Here is an 18,558-nt window from a genome sequence, read left to right on the forward strand (position 1 = left end):
ATACAAGAGGATCTTCCATTGAGAATCCCGCCTGCTTGGTTTACCCTCAAATCTCTGTTCTTGTTTTTATACAGTTGTTGTCAAGGGCATTAAATTAACTTTTTCAAGTACTAAAATTCTATACAGCATTATATTTGTCATTTGTTTAATTTCAGTGTTATATTTGCAAGCAAACATTGTTGTTGGATCCTCTTGCATCTGTAATATTTTAGAGAGGGTGTACGTATCCTCTCAGAATTTGGGGGTAGAGAAGGTGTAATGTACATTACAGAGCTAAACAACACAACTGAACCGTGAAGAAAAAAAAGAAGAGGATCTGTATGCCTTTAAACAAAGATATATATGTATATATACTGTGTGTGTGTGTATATATATATATATATATTTTTTTTAATTATTTTCAATTAATTTGACCATTAAAAATTAGCAGATCTATAGAATTTGTATTAATATAAATAATGAAAAGACATGATTAAGCAGAAAGCATCATTGTATAATATAATATAAGCATAATTGTTTATTAGGCTTTTTAACCCATCAATTGATTTGCTTAAGTATTCTTGCAGTAGCATACTGTGATCAAACCATTCTGACACTCAAAGACATCAATGGATATTGTTGTATTACACAGTCAGACCACTGTATTTGTTAATAAATCAGATGAAATCCTCTAGTGTGACCAGACCAGGGCCTATTGGGACAAGCCAATAGATGTCCTTTTACTGTCACATTATATGCAACAGTTGCAATCCCTCTGGGCAGTGAGAAGGTAGAAGGATGTGTAAACCCCTCCAGGTAAAACATTGTTGTAAACATGTATTGAGGATGGAATGAGATTGTTGTTGTACATTTGATGAAGGTTTCAGTTTTCCTCACTCAGTTCAGTGCTTTCCTCAATTGGGAAACAAGCCTGGCCCAGTTGTCGGTATAAAGATTTCCGAGCATCCTCCCAGGCTGTGCCTCTCCTTCCAAATCGCCCAACTGGACGGATCCCTCTTCCTGTGTACCAAGAAGGGTCAATGTCAGGATCTATGGCAGAAAGAAACAAGCTGATAACATACATCATTCAGAATCCGTTTATTGTGTGTACATGGGCAAAAAGACTGATTGAATAACTGTAATATATTCTTCCCTAATAATAATAATGGCAGAGGCATCAATAAAAATTACAATACAAAAAAAAAATCCAAAATGTGTGACACATACAGAGGTAGCACTGAATAATGGATACATCCAGTGTTGGACTGGGATACCAGGGGCTCACCCAAAAACCTTTGACTAGGGGCCCACCAATTAATCTTAGACCAGGGGCCCACTCTCAGTACTATTATTCTTCCTCTCCTCACTCAACCTCTATTCTCCTAGTCTCTTTTCTTTACATACTTTAATCTATTATTGCATCTATTTAGCCTCTTTGTTCTCATTGAAATAGGGAATCGCCATTAAATAGGCCACATGTCTAGCAACATAAGGGCCCACTGGCACCTTGGCCCACCGGAACTTTTCCAGGTATCCCTGTGAGCCAGTCCGACACTGGCTACATCTTACATGTATCTATATGCTGTACATTCAGTGACATGTCGCTATGTCATCTTTGAATATAATCTAATATATCTTTATTTGTACACTTTGTCACTGTCTGTCTGACCTTGTACTCTGTCTTATTGTGAAATCAAGGTCAGTCGGGCCTATGGTCTAAGGTTGTCTGGGGGGCCCTTGCATCCCAGTCTGACACCACCTCGGACCATATTGTCATGAGTAAAGGAACAACTTGGAAAGAGCAGCTTGCAAGTTGGGGCATAAACTATTCACAAAACAAAAGCTGAGACCTACTTATAACCCCTAACTTATCTTGGATGAAGGAGACAGGTTTGATGGAGGATGCAGCATGCCCATGAAGTGATCAACATGTCCCATCCTGCAATTGGCTGCAAAGTAATTCCATATGTCTTTAAATCATTGATTGCTCTGAAATTGTGTTGGAGTTTGCCAAGAACTAAATCATGTGGTGTCTCATATTACTAGGGTTGCCACCTTTTCTGGAAAAAAATAACGGCCTTCCTATATTCTTGCTGATTTTTTCCTATTAATAACATTGGCATCAAGCATCATTTTTACTGGCCAGGCCGGTAAAATACTAGCCAGGTGGCAACAATACATATCACTGCATTTCTTAATGACACAGTATTTCTTCACTGAAGTGTGGATAGCACTTTGTCCTAAGATGGATAGTGCTAGTTAAAGTAAGGGCCAGGGAATATATTCAGAATGAGAGTGGTGTATCACATATACAATCAGTGAAATGCATGTGTACAAGTTTGAATAGCTGTGCGTTATGTCTATAAGTATGCTGTGTTGATGCATATGTACATAATATAGTAATGCATAAGCATAGGTGCAAAATAATGTATTTAATCTTGTTGTCCACTTCAACTATGCTTGGGTGTGGATTTCTAAAGCATGCATCTGTGTATAAGGATATATTTTCCAAGCTTTACCGTTGTGCTAAATACTGTACATTTATGGCTTTTTCTCTATGCACTTTTGTTTGTAGGAACACTAACATATGTGTAAATAACTTTCAGCCCCCGATGGTATGCAGGCATGGACACACACACACAAACATACCACTCCTCCTTTGAGCTGCAGATGCCATTTTAGGGTATAGGCCTGCAAGAGATTAAAATACAGTCTGCAAATATGGTCTTCTTTATAGTGGAAATACTGACTGAAATTGAAGAAACTGTACACACCTGGTTTATATAATATTATTATTATTGACTATGCTCCAACCCTGAAGTATGAATATAATTTCACATTAATAAGGGTATGCTAATCAAAAAGTTGTGATTCTTATACACTTTTAGTTTTAACATTTCTAGTCATACTTCTGTACTGGAGCACAGAAAACAGTGTTTTATATCCATATGCATTAGCACTTTACTATTTATTCATACATATATATTGTCCTGTGCAGTTTTAGATTGCCTTGGGACAAGTTGGATACCCAACCAACCAACCAAAATGATGATTGCTTCTAAAGAGCATGTGTTTATATTAATTAATAATATATTTCTGTGTATTTTCATCACACATGAAAAAGCTCAGATGTGGAAGTAAATCACAATTATATTTTGGAAGTGGAATAGTAACAGATAAGTAATAATTGCACAACTACTCACTTCTTATATCCAGCGAGGGCTGCAGTGCTCGGCTTTGTGTGTCGGGCAGTACAAGGCAAAGCAGGAGCAGACAAGAGATAAGGCCACACACCAGTTTCATTCTATTCTGTACGTACCCGCTGTCTGCAGGTAAAAGACAGCCTGGCCCCAAATAATCTGGAAGGGGAGAAATCCGAAGGATTAGCATGGATTCCTCTGATAAAAAAGGGTGTCCTGCCATTGACCTCTCCAAATAATTGACATCAAGTCTAAAGACTAAAACACCAACTTTGACTCCTCTTATCTACTTCTCTCACTTTCTCTTCCTTGGTCCCTTTTCTATTAGATTTATTCCACTTCTGCTTTCACTCACTACAATATTCATAATTTTGTCTTCTACTTTTGTATCCCTTTATCTTCCCCCTACCCCTCATAACCATTCCCCTTTGTTTCTAATCCAGCTCAGCTCTCCCGTTTTCTCCTCTTTATCCACTTTCTTTTGCTGCTCTGTCTGTCCAAATTTTCTCTCAGGACTCTCTTCTCATCTCTTATGTCATCCCAGGTTTCCCCCTTTTCTCTATAGGATTACCCCACACCTTTTTCATTTTGCCCTAACATTATTTATACCTCTCCTCTTTCTTTTGTCTTACCTACATTTCCTATAATGTTTCTCTGTCTTTTTCAGCATCTTTCCTCTCTCCCTTTATTATATTTTCTTTCCTCTAGTCCCTTCCTCATTGTTCATCTAATTTTTCTTTCCTTTTCTTCTGTTTTCTTTTACAATATTTCTTTTTTTCTTACCTCAAACTCATTTTTATTCTGTTCTGTTCTTTTCTTTTTAGACACTGAATCACTGAGATTACTCTAATAAATAGGGAATTATACATTCTTGTTACAGAGCTTCATGCTCTTATTTACATTGATCATATCTGGAATATTCGTAATATTAGTGCTGAAACTCTTTCCTGTGGCATTGACACAAGTTACATGCCTCTTACTAGGGAGAAAACTCAATTTACCCTTGTCTTTACTGTAGTATAATTATATGACAAAACTGATCCCAAAATTTTAAAAGGATACAGACATGATGTGTGTTCTCTAAAAGAAATTAACAGACATATATCAAGTAATATTTGGATTCACATGTTTTGCTCTATGAATATAAAACAGTCATAATACGAGCATCCAGTTAAGTCTATCACATTCAGTACTTGTACTACATCCTACATAAATAGTAAACTGTTTTAAAGTTATTCCCAGTATGCCAATTGATATTGTGCAATATTAAGAGGATATAGAGTATATGTATGGGATCAATGCTTATGGCATTTTGATGTGCCTTATTGCTTGGTCACACAAATTCCAGCCATATCTGCTAATTACAGGTATGGGACCTAGTATCCAGAATGCTTGGAACCTGGAGTAAAGGATCCAAATTTTGGATCATCATACCAAGTCTTCTTAAAATGTATGTAAATATTAAATAATCCCAATAGGATTGTTTTACCCCCAATTATATTAATTCTATGTTAGTTAAGATATCAATTATATCAGTTAAGATCAAGTACAAGGTACTGTTTTAATATTACAGAGAAAAAGTTTGAAACATTTCAATTATTTTATTAAAATGAAGTCATGGGGAGATGGACTTCCTGGGTTTCTGGATAAAAGATCCCATACTTGTATTTGAATATTAGTTTTGGTGGACAGTATATAATAAAGAAACAGAACGCACCATGTGCCACAACCTTCTTTTTAATGGAAAAAGGTGTGAAGACAACTGTAACCATACATTAGTGCACCATTCCAGCTCACCAATGTCAGTAGTGGGATAAACACACTGCTCATATGTTCAGTAGTATTTCAGGCTTCAGTATTATATGCTCACATCAAGGAAATCATTATGGGGCCGATTTATCAAGGGTCGAAATGAAAATTTGAATTTCGAATTTTGAAATTCAGATTCTAGTATTTTTTAAGTGAAATTCTACTAGGGAATAGTTAAAATTCTATTCGAGTTTTTAATAAAATTTTGAATTCGATTTTCGAAATTTATCATATACTGGCCCTTTAAGAATTCAAATTCAACTATTCGCCACCTTAAACCTGCCGAACTGCTGTTTTAGCCTATGGGGGATATCCTGGGATCAATTTGGAGTTGTTTGCAGCAATCCTGAAAATCAAATTTTTTTCTGAGAAAAAACTTTAATCGAATTTGATTCGAGTTTGCGGGCAATCCCATTCTGCCGAGTTTTTCAAAATTTAAATTTTTTTCATAAATTGCAGTTGGTCGAATTTTGAGTTCATGGGAGTTTAAAAAAAACTCCCATGAACTCTTAATTCGACCCTTGATAAATCTGCCCCTAAATGTATTCATTAACATAGACTGATCAGTTATCTACACATTAAACACGTGTATATAGTTATCATGTACTAACAACAGGGAAAACTAAAACCACAAACTACAGACATGATGGACTTTTAAAATTTAACAATAAATACATGCTACTGTTCTGAGATAGCAGTCTGAATGAAAATATACATATAAAATAAATAATTTCTTCTTTGTTTTTTAAATTGCCAATATTTGTATCATACAAATATTACAAATACAAATATCCTCTTTGAGCTCCTGTGGCATAGGCAGTATTAAATCATACTATACAAATATATATATACACAGTTAACTGGTTTTACAAAGAAATAAAAACTTTCTACATTTTTCTACAAATCCTTGTGAGCTATACACCACTCATTAACTTCAATAGCATACGTTGTTTAAATAATTTTTTAATGCTAGCAAACCACTTCTTACATCAATTAAGTTATGTTTCCAGCATGCAGCTATAGATACAGAGGTACTCACTGTGTCTTTCAGTCAGGGGTTTGTAGTCCCCAGCAGTATTCTTTCTAAGATGAAGCCCCTCAAACCATGGTTATATTAGGTGCCTTGCTCTTGACGTCATTTGCAGCCCCTCCATTAACACTCACACCCTCCCCACTGTTACTTAGCCCCTAATTCCATTATGCTAATTTCTTTTTAAAAAAACTCAAGTATGGCTTTTAATGACTCATTTGTGACTCTTATCTCATCTCATTCCATTTAGTTCTGAATGAAGAAAGGGAGGGTGCCAGTTCTTTCCTTTGTCTTTTCATATTAGCCAGTGTTTCAGATGCACAGTTCATCTTCTGATGATTTGAATTTTGCCTCTATTCACTGATACTGTAACTCAAGTATCTCCTGTCATTTATTCTCTTTCACATGATTGTAGGGAAACATGCCGCACACAGGGTGGGTCTGAGGGATATGTTTATAAAAGCATACTTTTAATTTTACTCCAAATAAAAATTAGAACATTTACCATAAAATGGAACACCTGTTTATAAAGACTGCTGCATTAAAAGTAATGTGGAGCTTCCTTTTTGGTGTACATTCCTACTTAAAAGCTCTTGCTTTGCTATTTATAAAGGTGTGGTGTGTGTGATCGTTAATTGGGAATAGGATATAGATGTAGTAGAACTACAAGGAAGCACAACTTAGATAAAAATTAAATAGTGTAGTACGTTAAAACAATTTGTGTATATACTGTACAAAGGACAATTTTCAAGAGCGAGAAGGAATTGTACCATGGATAATGATTTTATTAAAAAATGTAGGACCCTGGAGTTTAGATTTTGGGAGAAGGAGGATACCACCAGATGGATGAACGGGGCTAGAGATCTAGCTATGAGCAAGAATAGGTCTCAATTGCTTTTAGTGAATCCCATAAGGGAGAACCAAGTTGGTTAACCTACTTTTTATACTAGATATAATGAGGCTTCCAGGCATTATATGTAAACACTGGCATGTTTTGAATGCTGACCCTGTGATGGGAACCTCTATTAAGTAAAAACCTTATGTTACTTTTAAGAAAGCTAGAACTTTGAAGAACGTGTTGGCTCCATCAAAAATTTGGGGTAAGAATCAGGGACTGAGGGCACATTTTGGCCTCAACGGTACAAAAAGATGCGCCAATAAGAGATGTGTATTTTGGAAATACGTGATTCCTCGCTCCCATAGTTGTAAGGGTCAATCAGAGGTCAATTTTTTCATCAACTGCCGGTCTATATTTGTTTTTTATTCACTCATATGTCCATGTAACAAGTTCTATGTAGGCAGGACCATCAGGGCAGTCGGCACAAGGATAGCCGAATATATCAGTAACATCAAAACCAACAAAGCAACCACAGTGTTCCCCAACATTTTAGTTAAGGTTTTACCCTACAGGTATGGTGTATATTGGTCTGGAACAGGTTTCCCCCCATTTGAAGGGGGGAGAGCGCTATATGAGACTGAGGCAGTGTGAAACTTTTTGGATTTTTAAACGTAACAGCCTTTCACCCCATGGTTTGAATACTGATTTAGATTTGGCAGCCTTTTAATGCTTATTGATTGGTTTTGGCACATAAGCATCTTTCTATCGTTTGTGCTTTTAAAATGTTACATATGGCAAATGGTGAATTTAATTTGGGTGGAGGTATATCTCCTTTTAAGAGTTATACCTGTATATGCTTTTCTGTATATATTCTCTCTATATACACTTGTTTTTTTAAATTGCATGGTATGTTTGGGCATCTCAGACATTAAAATGTCTTTAGATATTTTATATTATTTTATGTATTTTTAGTCTGTGATTCAAATGGGTCTACATTTTGAATATTTTTGAATATCTTTGCATATCTTTAGGTAATGTAGGGATTCCTGGGTATTCACATAAATTATGCAAATGTGAGCATCAGTGAGTTTGTCTTGATAGAATTCCCTTTTAGTAAACATGCGCCAATAAGCTCATTTGGATAATGTCAATGTGCATGAGAGTGTCAGACGCATATATATGCTCAGGTCACTCGCACATGCGCCAGGGGGGTGTTCTCCTAGGCGATAAGGAAGTACCTTCAAAAGAGATGCAGAGAAAAAATAATGTGTTATTAATCCTGTCCACAAGGAAGTGTGGTGGCTAAACACATGAAATGCGTTGAACTGAATTGTATTCATCTGTACCTATATTGGATATTTTGTAAGTAGCCAATTTTTTTGTGTTTTATTAATTCATTAAAATTGCTACACTATATAATGGCTTCTGTGTTTTATGTCCAACCTGCAGAGCATTGGAACAAATTTTTTTTTACTGCTGGGGCATTTGAAGATCTGCTGCAAGACCATATGCACCTTTATTCCTTTCCATGCGGCATAATACTGGTCTATATCTGGTGAGTAGGCTGACTCACTGGGTGTGAGATAAAGGAAAGAATACAAAAGTGCACTAGTCACTTTAAGTGGATTTTATTGGTTATTTTTTATACATCTTTTTGTATATACACAAATTATATTAACTTATTACACTTTATAGTTTATATTTAATGTTCGCTTCTTTGTAGTTCTACTAACATTATATAAGATTTGGGATTTCTGCACAAAGGGGATCATTCAGGAAGCTGCAATAATTGAATATTGGACATCTTATTGTGACGATCACGTTTTAGTGTTGCGCATTTGTTCAACTGGTATAAGTTGGGAAAGGGATTTACACAGAGAGCCATATTTATCAATTTTAAATTTAGTTTTTATTTTTCATATTAAAAAAATGCTAATGTATATTATTTATTAAAAAACTCAGATCTAAACTTGGGCGCAGACAACTCACATTCTACTTTTATATTTGAGTTTTTTGTGCTTCATAAATCTTGAGCATTCAAGTTTTGGAAACTTGCTATTTTAGCTGTAAAAAAACTTTGAATCACTGAAAAAAAACCTCCAATGTTAATAAATCTGCTCCATACTATGCATTACAATGTATTTGGCAAATAAACATGTGCAAATGTAGTAAACTTGAGAAGAAACCTGAGTAGTAATAGTACAATTACATGTTTAGGTAATGTTATTAACAATGCCATTTTATATGCACATTTATTAGACTTGTGCTAGTTTCTAATTAATGCTGCAATGCTTTTACCATATGGCAATGCCCTGATAATACAGTGGTATCTGTAGTTCTGCTCCACTTTTAACACAGCTTTATAAATATATAAGCCATGTCCCAAAGTAGAAAAGTATTGGAGAAAAAAGCAAAGTTTGCCTAACATATGTAGCTACAAAATATGTCTGATACTGACACTAAAAATTTTCTTTTCAAAATATGAATCTACATTAAAACTTATCCTATAGGTCACGTTGATCATTTTTGCTTATAGTTATGCTTTTGTACATAATTGTTACTTGAAGTTCCTAAACCTGACTATTTTGTCAACCTGATTGTCTCATCTCAGCCTGTCAGTTAGAGTTTCTAATGCTAACCGACTTCTGCTGCACAAATATGGCAAAATTATAAATATCATTCAAAGATATTGTTATGATGAATATAAACAAGTTTATTTTCTGGTGTCAGTATCTCTTTAAGGGAATAAACTGTTAACAGTAACAATTTAATATCATTTTAAATGACAACCATTGCTGTTCTGTGTTTTTAGCAGAAAACATAATGCCCCAATCTATGCTCTGCAGGGCAGCCCTTAAGGTGCTAAAATTTGCTTTTCTGAAATTCAGTGTTAGTGTTGCTCCAGTGTATATTTGCACCAGACATTAAATGAGTTCACATTTATGGTAACTATTTCCCAGGGGCTCAATTACTTGCACAATAAAGATCTCTTGATCCAGTATAGCAATTGTTCTGATTAGCTCCTCAACAACCTGTGCCATACAATTGTCATCCAACAGGTTTATAAACTTGTCCCCAGGGCCACCTTGCCTCAGGTGGCAGCGAGCGGCCAGTTACAAGGGGCGGCAAAAAGCTGTTTTAACCCGGAAATTAGGCTCCACTAGTGCAGAGAGTGCTATTGCCTCAGGCAGCAGCAGCCCCAGAGTCATCACTGCTTGTCCCCATTAACCGTCCTGGTTTAATAAATTAGCCCCTATATGTATGTAACACAAATATGGCTTTTCTCAACTGCCTTTCATTTTAGTCATTGGACTTATGTATTAAGGAAGTACAGTGCTAAGATTTGCCCTCTTCTTTCACTAGCACTTTATTTTTTAGCACTTTATTTTGATAAATACACCTTTTATAAACCCCATAGAAATTAATGGAAAGAGGCAGTATCTAACTCTAGCGGGCTGTGGTGATCTCTAACTTCACTCTTTGATAAATATACCCCTATGTCTACTCATATGGCTTTATAGACATGCTCCCATATACAGTACTTCCATCTGCTAATGTATTTCAGCAAGAGCAAAATCAGTGCTCTGATCATTACGTAGCCTATAGGTTCTTGGTAGGTAAACAACAGCTACTTTTGCAATTTCCATTTTTATTTATTTTTATGAAATTAGCAGTTTAACAACGATAATATCATGATTGTGTAACCATGCAGTTCTGGCCCTGTGATGGCAGCACAGAATAGCAACACAGAATAGCAAAAGTTTGTTACTGATGCAAGAAGCCTCCCTTGACACTTCTCTATGTAGTTATATTTCTTGATGTGACAGAAGCAATAGAACTAAGCACAGGTGCTTCTTTAACGTGTCACCAGGGGTTAAAGAAAGTTGGTAAATGTAGTCCAGCAACAGCAGGCTTGAATTCATAAAATAATATTGTTTGATAAAAAATATCTCCAGGTTCAGTGATACCATTAAAATGCAAAATAATCCGACAGAGTTCCTCATAATAGTTGACACTGAACATGTGCAGTTGAAGCCAGGTGTAGATTGGCTTCAACTGGACATGCTCCTGTGGGATCTCTAACAGCAGAGGACCCAAAGTGGTGCCCCCAAAGCCTGCTACACTACAATTTTTAGACTAAAAGGTAGTGCGGGAGAGAGGCAGTTTTTCTAAAATATCAACACAGTATGTCCAGCTTTCTGCTTGATAACAATGTAATGTTGATACAGCTACTACAACATAATAATTGCAAAATGTAAGATAGCAGCAAATTCATTTCTCTTTCTTTGCATGGCTGTACATGTGCAGTAGAACGAAAAGCCGAACTTTAACAAAAAAGTCACCTATTTCGTTCTTCTGCGCATGGGTCTGCCCCTGGGAAATTTGAAGAAAGAAGAAGCCCGGAAGAGGATCGCTCCATGGTGCTCACTGGTATAACCCCGGGCTGGTGGAGTTTTCTGCTGATAGGAGCACCGGCCTGGGGTTTCAGGTAAGTCAATACAATCACTTGGGGGTGCCTAACATTTGGCTCCCCCAAGTGCACAATGCCTTTCCTTCTCCTTAATAATGTGCTATATTGGTTTTTGTTTTATTGGAAAAAAACATGATACAGCTCCGTGTCTCATAGGTCATTGTATGGTTTAACAATCTTATGTTCCTCTTTACTAGAGTACACAGAGAAACGTGCAACAATGGATAAAACAGACCACAAAAAAGAACAGGTAAATACAAACAGATTATGTTCATATTATAGCTTGATGTGTGCATCTAAATAAGTAACCCAGGGATGCCATGTAGCTATAAATTTATGTTGTTTATTGGTAAGAGAAGAGGTAATTTCTTCCATTAAGTATATATTGTTGACACTGTCTAGCCATTCTCTACAGTTGGGGGGTTAGTATCTTTCCAATATCTAGGTATCAGGCTTCAGCAACTAGTAAAAGCTGTATTAGACAACCATTTTTAAACTTGTATTCTGGGGTAGTAGTATGAAATAGTAACAGCAGTAAATGGTGTGACTTTTTTACTTTTTCTATCCTTTATTCTTAATGTTTTAGAAGGTCCGGTGCAAGTGGTACAATGATTGCTGATGGGGGTAGACTTGTATGGTCCAGTCATATCGAAATCAGTATTTAGTATTATTCAGTATGACAGGGTAGCCCACAGTGTTAATTTTGTATAGGGCCCTAATGGTAAAAGGTGATATTTCTGATGGTAGCCCTGAATGTTCTGACTTGGAGTGTTTTGCAACCTTGAAATATAATGAAAATGATGTTAAATCATAAATTGGGTATTTATTTTATCCAATTACATTAAGAAGGTTATTTTTTCTGGTCGATGTTTTTTGGGCAAAACTTTTAGCGGAAAATAAAAACTCACATTTTTCCAGATTTATTATACCCCGAAGATGCTAAAAGTCCAAATCCGAAAAATCTTACATCTGCCAAGGTCATGTAGAAGTCAATAGCAGATGTCCGTTTTACAATTTGAAGATATTGTTATCTGCTCTGGGTTTCGTCTGATATTCCGAATAATTCTGGGTTTTTGGGCAATAACCCGAAAAAATCTAGTGATTCAGGAGTCAAACGAAAAAATGTGTACAATTCGAGTTTTCAATTGACTTTATCCAGTCTATCCCTGACCCGACTTTTTCGAGTTATTTTATTGATAAATAAGTTAAAGTCGTGGATGGGAGCTTGGCCGAGCTTGGTTAAATAAAAAGATGAGATAAATTCAAGTTTTAGTAAATAACTCTATACAGTATATTAAATAATACACCATTCAACAGAAAATGGGAACAAACAACTTAGTTTCCCCATAGATTTTAATTCAAGTCAGCAGTACATGTAACATAAACAAGCAAACTATATATATATATATATATATATATATATATATATATATATATATATATATATTTATATTAAAGCAATAATGTATAATACAAATAAGGACTAGATGTAACTCAGAGTATATAATGAGGTTCCATCTCACAAGGTTCTCTGCTTCTCCTCGGTCAGGAATAGGCAACTCTGAACTCCTTATTTTTTTGTTGAAGTACCAGAACCTCCTTTCTAGCTGTAACAATGACAGTTTTCACAATGTCCATGATACTGAGGGGCCAAATATTGGAAGCTAATAGCTAAAGGCAACATGAATTTTTGAGCATATGACCAAAAATGTTCTAATGATATGGAGACCTAGAGCCAGACAATCAAGCTGCAGGAAGGCATTGGATACACTGTATATTAATATGATATAGGTGAAGGTGCCTTTCAGGACCTGTACTAAAACATCCCTCCTTCAATTCAAACTACATTCAGGTATCTTTTCATTCCTCTCCATATTCATCCATGTTTCATTTTTATTCCTCTTTGAGCAGAAATATCAGAAACAGAATATGCCAGGATCAGATCTATATATATGGCAGTATTAATAGGCAGTTGACTGTAGGCGTGGAAAACAAAAGCAGGAATCAGTGCTTCATCTCACAATGGGTTTCTGTAAGACAGAAGAGTGCTATTATATTTCATGTTACTCTAGTGCTGATGGTTGTAGCTGCTAATGATAACAACAGTGGCGTAACTATAGAGGAAACAGACCCCGCAGTCACAAGGGAGGGGGCCCGGGGAAGAGGGGGGCCTGGAGCTAAGGGTCTGCTTCCTCTATGAATGTAAGAAATCCCCCTGCCCAGCTGCAATTTTGATTACTAGTCTTACCGGCACCATGGTCAGGGAGGAGGGAACATGATCAGGCGTAGGGAGGTGCTGGTAGGTGCACAACAGGCTCCTCTGAAGATTTTTTTGCAAGGGCCTGTTGCAGTGGATAACAGACCCCTGATGGGTATCATTATCTCCATACCTCCATGTACTAGTGTTATTTCTTTACCCACAGAAAACAATTTATTTTCACCAAGGTCCAATGTGTTATAGACCTTATAGCACATCAGCTGGATATCTTAAAGTAGGGGTTGTTACAGACATAGGAAAAAAATCTCAATCATAGCTCCAAGAATATCTAGGGGACATATAAGTTGCTGTCCCAAATCTCACCCTAACTGAACTTTAAACTGGGATTCAGGTATTTCTAGAAAAGAATAAGTATCCCTAACTGCCCATCAAGCTGCGCTCCTCTGCCACTTCTGCAGGTCCCCCATGAGGGCAGGAACCATTGCCTTAAAAGACAAGGTAAGCCAAAGTATTCAATATTCCCCATTATATATCCCCCCAGTACCCCACCCCAGACCAAATAGTTATAAAACATATACATATCCTATACGTATACCTATCCACTATACTAACTATATACTGTACTAGTATACATACCAGCAGTAACAAACAGACGAATAAGTAGTGTATATATATATATATATATATATATATATATATATATATACAGTATATATACTGTATATATAGTGAATAAAGTATCCCCTCTTGTAAAATATAGGGATATTATAAGTTACCAAAGAGTTCCATGACCATAAAAACACTCCAAGGTGGCTTCTAATATCTTCAAATTTTGCAACAGGTAGTACTATATTTATTATAATACACAAGTTTCAGTGAGTCATGTAACAGAAATTACATCATTAAGCACCGTTTATAAGGATATAATTTACTGGATATTTCTGGCTCTTGTGTATTATATACAATATATATATATATATATATATCTATATATATATATATATATATATATATATATATATATATATATTCCAAATATAATTACAGTTCAACATAAATATGATTATTCTGAAATATTCAGAAAAATAATAACAGAATAACAGAGTTCTGTGGCAATTCTTCTCAATCATTCAAAAAACACCGGCTGTGCTCCATATTTGTCATATTAACATATATTCCTTACAGAAAAGATGCGGTCTGCCTTCCTGGTCTTCCCATTTGGATTACGCTGGGTCAAAGAACCGCGGTACAATGCACTTTTTTCAACTGGTAATTCTAAAATAATAAATGAGGACAATAGACATTTATTACAAATACAGCATATCAACTGTATATTTGTACCAGGTAATACTGTGCCATTAGTCACATAAGTCCTTTGGGATGCACATTTCTCTTATTAAATTCCTGACATTATTATTCCCTTATCATACAAGTTGAAAACGGCACACTGTGGCCTGTGCAATGCAATTCTTTTAGGACAGAACAGCCCTAGGCAATGACACGTTTGCTTTACAGCAATATTTGTTTATAGGTGAATATACCAATCAGTTAAAAGGCATTTGAATGACATGGATGTCTGGAGGCAGGTGCAGGGCAGAGGCAGTATAACTGATTTTAATCAAATAGATCATGTTGTTTACAAATTTCCTCCGATATCCTCATAATGTACTCAGAATAGTAATGCCCAGTCTTACATATAACCTTGAACCCATAATAAAGGCCTATGAATACAGAATATGTAATATGATGGGCTATACTAAGACATTCTTATTGGAGTAAACTGGGAAATGTTCCATAATACCTTCCATTGTCATTAATCTGAGGGCATGATAAATGTTGACGACATTTAATGCCTTGAATTAAGGAAAGTAAGATAATTCTGTGTGAGATAGGAGATGCATTGGAGGTTAATTGAAGTCAAGGGGTTGGATAACTCATTTTGTCTCTATCAAAGTCTCTGAAAAATTGTGAAAAATGTTCCTTTTATAGTATAAAGGGCAGGGATATCAAACTATTGCTCCTCTCTGTTAGAAATGTGCCATCTGCCACCCTCTGCAAATTCCATAGAGTTTGGATGTCACTGGAGTTGGAGTGCAACAGTGGCTGGAAGATGAAAGGTAGGTTATCTGTTATGTAGGGACATAATATAGAGGAGCAGCAGAAGCAGCTGCTGTGGGACTGAGGAGTGTACACATGCTGATGGGTGGGCTGGTATGATCAACAATACTACATAAATATATGTGCACCTTCCCAAATGATAGAGAAGTTACCTTGAATTATAGTTTACATCATCTGGATAACTATGAGTTTGCATGCTGTGGGTCTATTTTGAAATATACAACATATAGGTTTACTTTATAGATTTACATTACAGTATAATCAAAATAAATTCTGTAGATGAGTATAATCATGCAACAGTACACATTTTGAATTGAGGATATGCTTAGAGACCCTGAAGGGGCTCACAGGTATTAGTATGAGTTTAAGGTGAGTAGTCAATGTTGAACTGGTATTGAGCAGAACTCTCTTTAATTCTATGCCCAGTACATTAAGAAAGGTGTTTTAAATCTGTGTATATCCTAAAGCTGGCAATCCAATCACCAGACTCACACCAGTACAAAAAATAATAATTAACTCAAAGTAATGATCAGGGCCTGACGCACAGGCAGTAACAAGTCAAGGATTACACCTTGACATTGTGGGAGAGACATAATGGAGGCTTTGTTAGTCTTTCATATTATCTGTTAATGACATTAGCTACATTATTGCAGCTCCCTGCGCCTCAAGCTCAGAAAATGAGTGTTGGCAGTGCAGCATAAATACATGATATTACTGGCAGACACAGATTTAACAAGCATTGATGACAGCTGATAAACACTGAAAAGAAGTCAAGTTTCAACTGAAGCTTAGAAGAGGAACTTTAACCAACTTGCCATTTGTTTACCTTTTGCAGTGCGTTAAGTGCTAGTTCAGTTGCCATAAATGATAGTCTACTACTGCACCAAAAGGTGAGCCCTGGAGCAATGCCCAGCAGGCAAGAGGCCCCTTTGGTACCAAGCTTTGTTAATGCCAAGATTCATAATAAAGTATATCCCAAAGTCTCATCATTCAACACATACTATAATAAGGGTGCACATTTGAAATGTACCTATGGCATCTGGGTCAATGTTAAACTTCTTCCTGAGAGCCTGCTGCATGGCTAGGATCTGAAAGACAAAATCATCAGTTTAAGCGAACAAATCCATTACCATTGAATAGTCAGTAATAATACTATTGATTTAATCATTAAAATAATGTATACCAGGAGAATTTAGCGTTAGACACCATACCGGTTTCCCTTATTTTTCATGAAATATAATTATACCTAAGGTGCATGTGTCAGTGTTAGCAACATGTACTGAAATGTTATCCTCTATTTGCAGGTTAACAACCAACCTTGGCATCTCTAGGGGTTGACATGCTGTACATATCAGGAGAAGATTCCTGGAATGGCTCTGTACTCCGGGAAATGGCAGGAGCAAAAACCTGGCAAATAAAAGCAAGCAAACAATGTACTTTCTTATAGTTTCTTTACTATATTTATTCTCAGAATGTGATAACCATCCTACAAATCTTACATGATATATCTGATGAGCATTGTAACATAATTATACCTAAGAGACTATGGCTTCCTTGCATGCTGCTGTATATTATATCTTTGTAGAAGGTCATGTAAAAGGTTAAACTTTATTTTAGCTTTTTGGTACAGCAGAATGACCTCTTCCTCTTGTTGTACTTAAATGAATACTACAATTAGCAATAAGCTTTTAGTGCTGCAACTCATCAAGTATATTGAGCTGGACTCAGTAAGAAGCATAGGAAGCTTCAGGAATTATGATATCCAACTAGCCAATAGAAAAACCAAAACCACAGTAACAATGGGCAACAGTAGCCACATGTATGATTCCCTTTCCTTGGGATGGACAGTTCATTTGTTAAAGTTAGGGGTTATTGGAAAGTGTGTGATATTATGCATCTGTTTATTATTATCAGTAATAATAATAATTTAAAGGTCCCAGTGATTCTTGCCACATTCATTAATCCATAGTTTGGGAAAAAGTTGTATTTTTAAATGCTTCATCAACTAAGTACTATACATTTGTACAGCATTGGACTGGGGGGCCTGGGGCCCCAGCTGCAACCCCCTTCCACCCAGCGCAATACTTTTTCTTTTTATGACTGTGATGGGGCCAGCTAGGGAGGTGGGGGGCAGCAGCAATGGCTTCATACAGGGAATGGGTCTGGCCCAATCTGACCCTGTATTTGTAGGTTGGGTGCAACTACACCTAGGATAACCAACTTCATTAGAGCCCTTGCTAGAGCCTTGACTGCTCCCTACATGACCTATGTTTTGGTGCTGGAGCAGCTAAAAGTAGACTAGCCCTGCCAGTAAAATGTCTCTTATTTGCCAAAGGGTTGCAAAACCACATGCCTACCATAAATATTATATAGATACATGTCAATAAGACATTGGGTTTATGTAGTGTACATGGGAAAAAATACCCATCCAGTTAACTTTGGTAAGTTTGTTTCCACTTGTGAGCAACACATTTTGACAAGTTCAAAAAATTGCCTAAACTAAAAGTATGTCTATAAGTCACCAGAGCTCAATGTAGGGAGACACATAGCAAACATCTTAATGGTTACTATGGATTACTGCACCTGGGCAAACGTATTACCTTTTATTACATGTGGGGTAGTGTATACACTCAAGTTCCTTTTGACAGATAATGTTTTTTAGGCTTTGCATAAAGTGCATAAAATTATAGTTCAGCTATGCTTGTAAATAAATTCTGCAGCCCATTGGATGTTGCACCCAGTGGACTTAAAGCAGGGGCTAATTTTTGAATCCCAGGCTTGAAGGAAAGTTTTAGTTGCATAAAAAAACAGGTGCATTGCCAAACAGAGTCTCCTATAGCCTGCCAGTCCACATAGAGGCTATTAAATAGATAAGTCCTTATTTGGCACCCCCAG

At 36.2% G+C, this 18,558-nt stretch overlaps 2 protein-coding genes across 6 annotated transcripts in view; both read right to left on the minus strand.

The window, feature by feature from the left end:
* Window positions 1-492: 492 nt before the first annotated feature.
* LOC121398252 (prolactin-releasing peptide-like) lies at window positions 493-6,169 on the minus strand. Its single transcript, XM_041577184.1, has 4 exons — window positions 6,028-6,169; window positions 3,183-3,338; window positions 2,629-2,670; window positions 493-1,029 (listed from the first exon to the last, which is right to left on the minus strand). Exons 2-4 carry the CDS (start codon window positions 3,280-3,282, stop codon window positions 863-865), a joined length of 309 nt encoding a protein of 102 aa, XP_041433118.1. The 5' UTR covers window positions 3,283-3,338; window positions 6,028-6,169; the 3' UTR covers window positions 493-862.
* Window positions 6,170-12,378: 6,209 nt separating this feature from the next.
* LOC108701416 (melanophilin) overlaps window positions 12,379-18,558 on the minus strand; it is a 36,867-nt gene continuing 30,687 nt past the window's right edge. For 4 of the 5 annotated variants that reach the window (XM_041576538.1, XM_018236067.2, XM_041576536.1 and 1 more), the window contains 4 exons: window positions 16,981-17,070; window positions 16,694-16,751; window positions 14,729-14,820; window positions 12,380-13,357 (listed from right to left, as the gene is read on the minus strand). In XM_041576538.1, the coding sequence (XP_041432472.1) occupies window positions 13,340-13,357; window positions 14,729-14,820; window positions 16,694-16,751; window positions 16,981-17,070 (258 nt within the window). In that variant the 3' untranslated portion in view covers window positions 12,380-13,339. Of the gene's footprint in view, window positions 13,358-14,728; window positions 14,821-16,693; window positions 16,752-16,980; window positions 17,071-18,558 lie in introns of all 5 variants that reach the window. The other variant, XM_041576537.1, reaches the window with a different exon arrangement.

Source organism: Xenopus laevis, chromosome 9_10L, assembly GCF_017654675.1.
Source record: "Xenopus laevis strain J_2021 chromosome 9_10L, Xenopus_laevis_v10.1, whole genome shotgun sequence".
In the NCBI taxonomy this organism is placed as follows: domain Eukaryota; kingdom Metazoa; phylum Chordata; class Amphibia; order Anura; family Pipidae; genus Xenopus; species Xenopus laevis.

Coding starts and splice junctions, on each gene's coding strand:
- LOC121398252 (XM_041577184.1), bottom strand. CDS start 3,282: ATGAAACTGGTGTGTGGCCTTATCTCTTGTCTGCTCCTGCTTTGCCTT. Junction 2,671..3,182: donor GCCCTCGCTGGATATAAGAA/GTGAGTAGTTGT, acceptor AATCTCTTGCAG/GCCTATACCCTAAAATGGCA. Junction 1,030..2,628: donor TGCAGCTCAAAGGAGGAGTG/GTATGTTTGTGT, acceptor TTTCTGCCATAG/ATCCTGACATTGACCCTTCT.